Source organism: Echinops telfairi, unplaced genomic scaffold, assembly GCF_000313985.2.
Source record: "Echinops telfairi isolate 266 unplaced genomic scaffold, ASM31398v2 ScPeMD7_7469;HRSCAF=8507_1, whole genome shotgun sequence".
In the NCBI taxonomy this organism is placed as follows: domain Eukaryota; kingdom Metazoa; phylum Chordata; class Mammalia; order Afrosoricida; family Tenrecidae; genus Echinops; species Echinops telfairi.
In genome coordinates this window covers 149063578-149073839 of record NW_022111373.1, presented here as the reverse complement: position 1 = coordinate 149073839, position 10262 = coordinate 149063578, and the positions used below count along the sequence as shown (strand labels likewise).

Genomic DNA, 10262 nt, shown 5'->3' with positions numbered 1-10262 from the left:
GGGCTCGTGCAGGTCTGGGCTGGGCCTCAAGTGGCCGATCCAGCAAAGCCATTGAAGCAAGGGTGTTGTTTGATGGTCTGCTCTTGCCCATAAATCAGAGCCCGGATACTCTGACTGGGAGCCCCCTCAGGCTCTGCCTGTCCATCCCCATTGCCCCCTGTGACCCAGGCACCAGAGAGATTAGTGCCATTCCAGTCATGGGTCGTGGTCATAGCCTGAGAGTCAGGGTAGAATGTTCCAGAGCTTCAAGGGTGTAGACTGAGGGTCCAAATGGCGTCACTCTGAGGACAGGTCTCAGTGGGTTGGGGAGACTGAACTCAGATGGTCCCAGGCCATTCGCCAGGGGCTCCTGTTTCCCCCCACCTACTGGTCACCCAGGCCTGGCATGTGGGTGCTGGAGAACAAGAGAGATGCCCCCCACCCCCCTGTGAGGCATGAAGGCTTCCAGGGTGAAAATGCCAGGGGTTAGTCTGCTGCTGACCACCACCCCCATGCCCAGGCATGAGATGCCCACAAAGGCCCCAGTGAGGAGACTGGGGAGCCTTACAGAGCCTGGGCTTTCCAGACATCACGCGCAAGCTGGTGACATGGCTGCGTGAGCAGGGACTCGGGACCCTGAGGGGCTAGAATGGGCTGGGGGTTGGTGGTGGCTTATTTTCACCCCAACACACGCACCCCTTACCCAGGATGCTCAGAACCCTCTGAACCCTGCAGGCCCTGGGCGGGGTGGCCATCACAAAGGGCCACTCACTGGGAGGCTTCTAAGGACAGAAGTCCATTGTCTGGGGGGTGGGGGTGGTCAGGGGACAGAGATCAGGGTGTCTGGCCCTCCTCTGTCCAGCGGGAAGGCCCTTCCTTGCCCTCTGTCACCCTGGGTTTCCTGTGACCCCTGCTGTGGTGCATGAAGCCCTTCTCTGCCTCCCTGCCCCGCGGCTCTCTCCTCTTGGACAGGGACACCACGCGTGTAGGATTAGAACCCCCCCCGCGGCTCTCTCCTCTTGGACAGGGACATCACGCATGTAGGATTAGAACCCCCCCGCGGCTCTCTCCTCTTGGACAGGGACATCACGCATGTAGGATTAGAACCCGGAGTGGCACAGTGGCTCCAGCACCCTCACTGCGTCCTGTTCATGGGCGTGGGGGGCACACGGGGTGGGGGAACAGAGCCTGCGCCTGCCCCTTGGGGGCCGCCCAGGGCAGTGGACGAGGGACCCCATCGGTAGCTGAGCGCACGCGCCCCCCACAGGCGTGGTCTTGCAGACGTGGGTGCTGAACAGGTACCGGATGGTGCAGCTGGAGCTGATCGACCAGGTGGTCATGTCCTATGGCGGCCTGCGGGGGGCCGTGGCCTACGCCCTGGTGGTGCTCCTGGACGAGAAGAAGGTCAAAGAGAAGAACCTCTTTGTCAGCACCACCATCATCGTGGTCTTCTTCACCGTCATTTTCCAGGTGGGGCTCCACCTTCCTACCCTAGCCCCGTCCCCACCGCCCAGACTTCTGTGCCCTGGCGACGCAGCTCGCACCCCAGGTGGCCCGTCTTCCTACCCTGGCCCCACCCCCACTACCCAGCCTTCCTACCCTGGCCTTGCAGCCCCTTTGTGAGCCCGCCCCCGTGGCCCAGCCTTCCTACACTGGCCCTGCCCAGTGGCCCCGCCTTTCTACCCTGGCCCCACCTCCTCCCCTGTGGTCCCGCCTTCTGTGCCAGGTCCGAGCGGCTGTGGGAAGCAGGGTCGGGCTGCGAGGCGCCGGCCCTAATTGGGTTTTGTAATTTTAGTAACGTTTTGTAGGTTCTCCCGAGGCCCACTGGGGATGCCACACAGCTTGCCCTAGAATGTTCTTCTTGGTGTCGCTGATTAACGAGGCCGGTTAATGTTATACCGCTGTGCCCAGCTTTGTGGGCAGGCCCGGTGCCTTGTAGCCGCGGCTAACTCGGGCCGAGGGGTGTCAGCCTGCCCCTCACCCCCCAAGAGCTGCTGCCACGCTCCCAGGGGCTTCAGGCCTAGCTGCCAGCAGCTGGGGGGTGGGGGAAGGACTCGCACAGTGGGGACATTGCCCAGGGGCCTGAGCAGGTATGAGGGCCCCGTCCCCCAGCCCCCTTGAGCACCCCCCGTGCCCCATCCCCAGGGCCTGACCATCAAGCCCCTGGTGCAGTGGCTGAAGGTGAAGAGGAGCGAGCACCGTGAGCCCAAGCTCAATGAGAAGCTGCACGGCCGGGTGAGGGCTCGGGGCGGGGCCATTGGGGGCGGGGCCCGGGCGGGGCTAGGGGAGGGGAGGGGACCGAGGAAGGAGGAGGATGCTAGGAGATGGGGACCAGGGAAGTGGCTACTGGAGGAGGGGGCAAGGGACAGGTGTATTAGAGGATGGGTTACTGGGGTGGAGGGGACCCCCGAAAAGGGGAGGCGGCCTGTGGGAAGGGATGCAGGGGATAGGGGGTGAGGGAAGTGGGGCGGGAGGGCACTGGGGGAGTGGCAGGGGGTGAAGAGGGAGGAGGGGCAGGAGAATAATGTGGAGAGGAGGGGCAGGCCGAGGATGCGGCTGGTGTCCCAGGCACTAACCAAGCGTCTCCCTCCCAAGGCCTTTGATCACATCCTCTCAGCCATCGAGGACATCTCGGGCCAGATAGGACACAATTACCTCAGAGACAAGTGAGTGGCGTTGCCCACTGGCCTGCCAGCTGCCCCGGGGGACAATGACAGATCTACTTAGTTGTTGGCCCTCCTGCCCTACCACCACCACCACCAGGGACCCCCCACTAAAGGGCTGCTGGTGTCTGGGACAATGACTACTTGTCTGGAGAGACCAAGTGCCACCATCCTGGTTCCTGGGGGGATTCTGACAGTAAAACCAGCTAGAAGACCCCTCGTGCGATGTGGGAGTGGTCCAGCCCTGTGTCCTTGTCCCCATCCCACGTGAGCTCAGGACCCCAGGTGTGCATGAAGGTCAGAGGGGTCTCGCCTACCCTGAGGGCTCCTAGACAGTCAGAGACTCAGGGAGGGGCCCATCCAGTGACCCCCCCCAGGCCATCACCTTGTTTGGGAGTGGACTGTCAGGAAACATCAACATGGTCAGTTGGCCAGCAGCCATCGTCATCCTCCCTCTGTCCCCGAGTTTACATTTTATTTGTAAAACACAGTTGGCCCTTGGGATGCATGTAAATGTGGTCATTGAAAGCCCTCAGTGCCCACAGGGTTGGCTCCACACGGGCAGTCCCAGGTCCCCAGGTGCTGGTTCTATTGCTACGTCTCTCACGATCACAGCTAGCATCAGTCTGCCAAATGTTTGCCTTCGTTAACAAGAAGCTTCAACAGGCTCATGGGAAATTCCCACAATCTCTGACTGCCGCTTCCCCATGAACTTGTGCAGCCCCACGCACAGTGGGCCCTGCCATGAATGAGGCAGGAAACCACTGCACCCTCTTCAGCAAAGTATCACTCACTCACTCACTCACTCCTGCCATGGGGTCAACCTGACTCACAGCAACCCTACAGGACAGGGTCAAACGACCCCTTCGGGTTTCCAGGAGGAACTCTGTATGGGAGTGGAAAGCCTTGCCTTTCTCCCACAGAGCAGCCAGTGGTTTTGAACTGCTGAGCTTGCAGTTAGTCCAAACACCAAAACCAAATTCATTGCCAAGGGGTTATGCCAACTCGCAGCAACCCTATAGGACAGGGAGAAACCTGCCCCTGTGGGTTCCAGGACTTTAACTCTTTACACTCTGCTTGCTGGTGGTTTCCAACTACTGAACCTTGCCGTTAGCAGGCTAATGTGTATCCACTACCCCACCAGGTCTCCTTTTTATACCCCCTGGGGACCCCAAATCACGCCCATGACTGCTCTTAGTGGGGTGGCCACTTCATTGTGGTGGCCCGGAGCCCACAGTGTCACTGTCTTCATAGCCAGGGACTGATTTAATCGTATCTCTGGCTGTGTGGCTTCAGTGAATTGATCTAGGGGTTCCATGCATGACTGGTAGGGTGGACATCTCCCTGGGGCCACTCCTGGGACCTCAGGAAAAGACTCCAAACTCCTTGCTATCAACCAAGCCGGTTCCAGCATGCAGTGGTGGCATAGTGGTTGTGGACTGAGCTGCATGGTTCACAGCTGCTCCTTGGGAGAGACAAGGCTTTCTATTGCTATAAAGAGTTACAGTCTCAGAAACCCATAGGGGCAGTTCTACTCTGCCCTATAGGGTTGCTGTGAGTCAGAATTGGTGTGTGGTGTGTGTGTGTGGTATATGTGGTATGTGTGTGTGGTGTGCGTGGAGTGTGTGTGTGTGTGTGTGTGTGTGTGTAGAGGACATGGTAGAATTGCTCCTGTGGATTTCCAAGACTAACTCTATGGGAGTAGAAAGCCTGATCTTTCTCATGAGACCAAGACGCCATGTTTCAATTCACTTCAGCAACATGATGAAGCCTGAAAGCCACCCCACAGAACTTGCGGGGCAGGGGGCCTGTAGGCTGGATTGGGGTGGCAGCAGCAGGGGCTTGAAGGAAATAACCAAGTGGGGGCAAGGCTGCACCGGCTCTTCCAGCCTCCCACCTCCAGGGCCACCGGGTGCCCCCTCCTCCTCGACTGCTGTCCTCCAGTTCCAACCATACCTCCCCTCCCCTGGGGACCTGACCGTCCAATTCCATTCAGCCTGGCTCCTCATGTCCTCCCCCAGCAGTGTGTGGTCCCTTGCCTCCCCCTGCTGCCCTTGGCCAGCTCGGCCCTGGCCCCTAGCCCCACACCTACCTACTCAGGGACCAGGGAGCACCCTGTGACCTGGGGCCATGGAGTCTCCAACATCTGGTACATGCTGCTGCCAGCTGGCTTTGGAGGAAGGAGCTCAGCCAAGGACACATAGGATAGTGGGGGTCTCAACTGGGGTGTGGGTTTCCGTGGTCACTGTACCCACCAACAGGAGATGGCAGCTCCTGGGTGGTCCCAGTGTGGTTGGGTGTTGGGGAGCAGCCCCTCCTGCTGGCAGCACCCTGGTGGATGCCTGTGTTTGCCCTCCCCCCACCCCCAAGGTGGTCCAACTTTGACCGGAAGTTCCTCAGCAAAGTCCTCATGAGACGCTCAGCCCAGAAGTCCCGAGACCGGATCCTGAACGTCTTCCACGAGCTCAACCTGAAGGACGCCATCAGCTACGTGGCTGAGGTCTGCCGGGGCACTTGGCCCCCATGGGTGCTGGCGGGTGGGAACTCGCAGGGCCTGGTGGTCAAGGTTCTCCGTGACCACCTGCCCCGCTAGGTCCTCTGGCATCCCACCTGGACCTGCTCACCTGGAGAACTGAGGGCTGGGACCCTGGGGCGGGAGCTGGCTCTCAATCAGCTACGTGGTTGACTGTACAGGTGGGCCTGAGATAAGAGGCCATGTGTGTCCTCAGACCCCTGGCTGGTATCTTCCTCTGATGAGCTAGACAGGGATGGGGCCAGAGCTGCCCAGCACATGCACACACGCGCCACACCAGCACACACACACATGCACACACACTCACTTGTGCGCACACATGCACGCACATGTTTACACGTGTGCATGCACATGCTCACATGCACACATACACATGTGTGCACACACATGCTCACACATACCCCTCGCTGATTGTCTCACAGGGCGAACGCCGAGGATCCCTGGCCTTCATCCGCTCGCCCAGCACAGACAACATGGTCAACGTAGACTTCAGCACGCCCCGGCCCTCCACTGTTGAGGCCTCTGTCTCCTACCTGCTGTAGGTCCTCAGGGAGGCCTCCCTGCTGGGCCCCAACCCAGCCCTCCCCACCGCAGCCCTGAGGAATGCTGGGGGCGCAGCTTGTCCCAGGGGGTGGCAAGGAATCAAAGTCCCCGAAGCAATGCCAGAGGCCCCCTCTCTTACAGACACACCCACTCTTATTGGTCATTCCATACAGTGATGCCAGTGTTTGCAGTGTCCACAGAGGAGAGGTGGGAGGAGGGACAGGAGGATCAAGGATAGAGTAGGGCGGAGGAAAAGGAAGGCGGCCACAGGGCCAATCACCGTTCAAGGCCTGTTTTTCAGAGCCCAGGTGAGTAGTGGTTATTTGTTGGGCTGCTAACCGCCAGGTGAACTTCAAAACCACTAGCTGCTCCTCTGGAGAAAGATGAGACTTTCTACTCCCATGAAGAGTTACAGTTTTGGAAACCCACAGAGGCAGTTCCACCTTGGCCTACAGGGTCGCTCTGGGTCGGAATTGACTCTGGCTGTGAGATTTGGGGCCTGGCCTGTGGAAGGAGCCCTTGTGGCTAGTGGGCTGCTGGCCACAAGGGCATTATTTTGAACCCACTATTTGTTCTGAGGGAGGGAGCTGAGGCCGTCTGCTCCAGTAAAGACTCACAGGCCTGGAAACCTTGGGTTTTGTCTGGGTGCCTGCTCTGGGTCTACAAGGAGCGCTGGGGGTGCTAACTAGGCCTGTGGTTCAAACCCACCAGCTGGTGGGAGACAGATGGGGCTTTCTGCACACCCTATGAGTCCTTCGGGCACCTGGTCTGGCACTGCAGAGTCGTTCCCCCGCCCCCACCCCCTCCCCGGCCTGTGCCCTCTTCTGGCCTCACGAATTGATTCTGGTCTCCTCTGTACTGTGTTCACTGGGACAAGCCTCTGAGCTCCTGGCTCTTGGGCAGTCAGTCCCTCCAACGGCAGGCCTGCAAGGAGCACGTGGGGTGTCAGAGCTGACTCCTGAGGGGGCGCGGCCCCCCGTGACCTTGCAGCCATCCGCTGCCGCCTGGGGAAGCAGCCTGCGATGCGCTCCCTTTGCGCCCCCACAGACGAGAGAACGTCAGTGAGGTCTGCCTGGACATGCAGTCGCTGGAGCAGCGGCGGCGAAGCATCCGCGACACGGAGGACATGGTCACCCACCACACGCTGCAGCAGTACCTGTACAAGCCGCGGCAGGAGGTGGGCGCGGAGGCCCCAGAAGGGGTCCCTGGGCTGGGCTTTGGGGTGGAAGGAGGTTGGGGTGGGGGGAGAGCAGGGGTTCTCAGGCCGCTTTCTCGCAGTACAAGCACCTGTACAGTCGGCACGAGCTCACGCCGACCGACGATGAGAAGCAGGACAAGGAGATCTTCCACCGGACCATGCGGAAACGCCTGGAGTCCTTTAAGTCTACCAAGCTGGGCATCAACCAGAACAAGAAGGCAGCCAAGCTCTACAAGCGGGAGCGAGCGCAGAAACGGGTAGGGGTGGGGCCTCAGTCTGAGGGGCGGGGCCTCAGGAGACTGAGGGGCGGGGCCTCAAGGGGGCGGGATCTTAGAGGAGAAGCAGTCTGAGGGGCGGGACCTCAGAGGAGAGGTGAACTGAGGGGCGGGGCCTCGGAGGAGAGGAGGTCTGAGGGGCGGGGCCTCGAAGGGGCTCTGGAGGCAGCGGTAGAGGTCAGCAGAGGGCTCCGCGGGTCATCACAAGGAAGGAAGTGATCTGGGAGGTGGCGGCCAGCGCCGAAGGGCAGGGTCAGCCGGGGCCCTAGCAGGTGGGGAGGGGGCGGGACTGGAGGCAGCGGGCGGCCCCTGGCTCACCCACCGCCTCTCTGTCCGGCCGCATCACAGAGAAACAGCAGCATTCCCAACGGCAAGCTGCCCCTGGAGAGCCCCCTGCACAACTTCACCATCAAGGAGCGAGGTAAGCGCGGCCCTGCGCTCGCCCTGCCCCTCGGGGAGGGGCTTCTCTGCCGCTCTTGGGTCCGCGTCTCCGTAGCCCTCCGCGCAAGGTCACTCCCCAGCCTCCTCCTGGCCCCGTGGCCCCGGCTCTCCCCTCAGCCTCCTCAGGCCCCGTGTGGATGGGGACACCGGGACCTCAGGAGGTGTCGCCTTGCCTGGACCCTGGTCTTCTGGCGCCGCTGGCCGGTCAAGTGTGCTTTCCCCCTTGTCCCACCCCCTCCTTGCAGATGACCTGGAGTTCTCCGACCCCGAGGAGACCCAGGAGGACAGGAGCGGCGGGATAGAGTTCCTGGCCAACGTCACCAGGGACACCATGGCAGACTCCAGCGCAGGTGAGGGACAGGCGGGACTGCGCTCGGGGTGGGGTGAAGGGAACGGGTCCGCTGGCCGGAACCCGGCGTGGTCTGTGCACAGTTGGACAGGCCTGGGGGCTCACGGACCGCGGCCAGGGTTTGGCGCTCACGTGCTGGCCAGCTGAACGCCTCTGCCTGCCCACAGAGCCATGGGGGGCAGTCCCTGATCCACGGTGGGGGACTCTGGGACCGGGGAGCTCCTGCGTGGTCCAGCATCGGGGTCTCTGCGACGTCGGGAGGGGCGCGATGAGAGGCTGTGCTCTGGGGGCTCCGAGTCACAGTGAGAGCTCTACGATGCAGGGAGAGTCCGTGGTAGACGGTCCCGCTGTGGGGGCCTTTGCGATGGGGGGCTCAGCCCAGGTCCAGGCTGGTTGGTGCTCCGCAGGACTCGACCTCCGCTTCCAGACCGCTGCCGAACGCCGGCGCGCGGAGCCTGAGCCTCCCGCCCTCTCTTCGTAGGTGTTGACAACCCTGTGTTCTCTCCGGAGGAGGACGCGGGCGTCCTGGCCAGGGTGCCGCCGTGGCTGTCTCCCGGGGACACCGTGGTGCCCTCCCAGCGGGCGCGGGTGCAGATTCCCTGTTCGCCTGACCACTTCCGCCGCTTGTCCCCCATCCGGCTCAGCACCAAGTCTACGGGTGGCGACCCCGAGCCTGAGGAGGCGCCGCGCGCCAGGCCGCCGGAGTCCACGCACATGTAACCGCTAACGCTGCCTCCGCCCTGTCTCTCCGCAGGCCTTTCCCTCGCGCGTCCTGGCCCGAGCGAGCGTCGGCGGGACTTCCGCTCCCGGCGCCTGCCTTTCTGGGTCTCCTGCCTCTCCTTTCCTCGCAGGCGACGCTAACTGACCCTCTCTGGCCTTGGTTTCTCTAAGTCACAGGGCTTTCGCTGAGAGGGGAGCGGCTGCCCAGCACGCCGTCTTACTAGAGCTTGCCTTTAGATGGCGCCCTGCTCACCAACTACGTAGGCAGTCCATTGGAGAAAGCGGTCCTCTGGCTCGGCTCCGGGAGGGACAGGGACGGCAGCAAAGGGGGGTGCGGACCTGGGGGGCGGGGAGGACTGTTAGCTCCGGGGGAAGAAGGGACAGAAAAGGGGGAGGGGGAACGAGGAAGAAGCGGAGGGGGGAAAAGGGGAGAGAGGAAAGGGGGAGGGGGAACGAGGAAGAAGCGGAGGCGAGGAGGGAAGAGCAGGGAGTGGGGAGGAAGGGAGGAGTGGGCAAAGTAGAAGCTATGGAAGGGAGAAGAGGGCGGGGTAAGGGGTGGGGAGAGGGCAGGGACCCCAGGAGAGGCACCTTACTCAGCAGGCCACAGGCCTGCTATAGAATTTCCGCCTGGTTTTAAATGGCTGATCCAGTCTGCCTTTACTGTGTGTGCTGCCTGCCCCCCCCACCCCCTCCTTCCCCAGGTAAGGGGGTTCTAGCATCAGATGCAGGCCTTGGGTTCTCCTTCAGGATCCTGAGGGACAGGCAGGTCTAGGTGAGGGGGCGTGGAAGCCCAGTTGGGGGACCTGCAGGTGGGAGATCCCAGGCGGCCCACTTGAACAGCTATGCTGGTGCTTTCCTCTTGGGAGACAATGGACTTTCTTTCTCCTGAGCCGCTGGGTGACGCAGGGTCGGTGACACGCCTGCGCTGCACCCTCACTGGGGCCTCTGGGCACACACTCTCAGAAAGGGCCCTGGCAGGACTCTTGCTGCGCTCTGCCTGCTTGCTGTCGCCTGGGCTGGGTTTCTTCGTCCCTCTAAACTCTCCTGGTATCCCTTATCCATGGTCCGTGTGCCCAGAGAGGTACACAGATAACGTGTCTGGGGCGGAGGGCACGATATGGGCCACCCTTCTGTGAATCGGACCCCTTGTCTCTATGCTGCCAGCGTATGGTCCCAGAGCGGAGGGTGGGGTGGATTTGGACCAGGTTGGGGAGACCCGCTTGCGGTGGCCCCCTATAAGTCTCCCTGTGGCTGAGCACCCCACCAGGGGGGCTTGCCAGGACCCAGCTATAAGGGCCAAGGAAGGCACAGAGACAAGCCGGAAGGCCCGTGCCCCCAACCCACTCCACGCCTGCCATGCTCTGGTCCGCAGGGTGAGACCCTCACAAGTCCGGACCCTGTGCCCTGGTGAGGATCCGCGGCCCGCAGCCGCTCTGCCCCATGCCTCCTGCAGGCGCGCTGGGGGCGTCCCGGGAGTCGCCGCCGCCCACTCGCTGTCCTCTCGCAGGTGACACGGGATCCGACGTGCCGCTGACTGGTCATTCCTCCCCGCGCGAAGAGC

The 10262-nt window shown here is 62.0% G+C and overlaps 1 protein-coding gene across 1 annotated transcript in view; it reads left to right on the top strand.

The window, feature by feature from the left end:
- The window catches only part of SLC9A3 (solute carrier family 9 member A3), a 47502-nt gene extending 37240 nt beyond the window's left edge, over positions 1–10262 (top strand). The window contains exons 7-17 of the mRNA XM_004698409.2: positions 1247–1449; positions 2125–2214; positions 2575–2645; positions 5013–5142; positions 5598–5713; positions 6766–6895; positions 6997–7173; positions 7540–7612; positions 7878–7982; positions 8463–8697; positions 10209–10262. Of these exons, the coding sequence (XP_004698466.1) occupies positions 1247–1449; positions 2125–2214; positions 2575–2645; positions 5013–5142; positions 5598–5713; positions 6766–6895; positions 6997–7173; positions 7540–7612; positions 7878–7982; positions 8463–8697; positions 10209–10212 (1334 nt within the window). The 3' untranslated portion in view covers positions 10213–10262. The remainder of the gene's footprint in view (positions 1–1246; positions 1450–2124; positions 2215–2574; positions 2646–5012; positions 5143–5597; positions 5714–6765; positions 6896–6996; positions 7174–7539; positions 7613–7877; positions 7983–8462; positions 8698–10208) is intronic.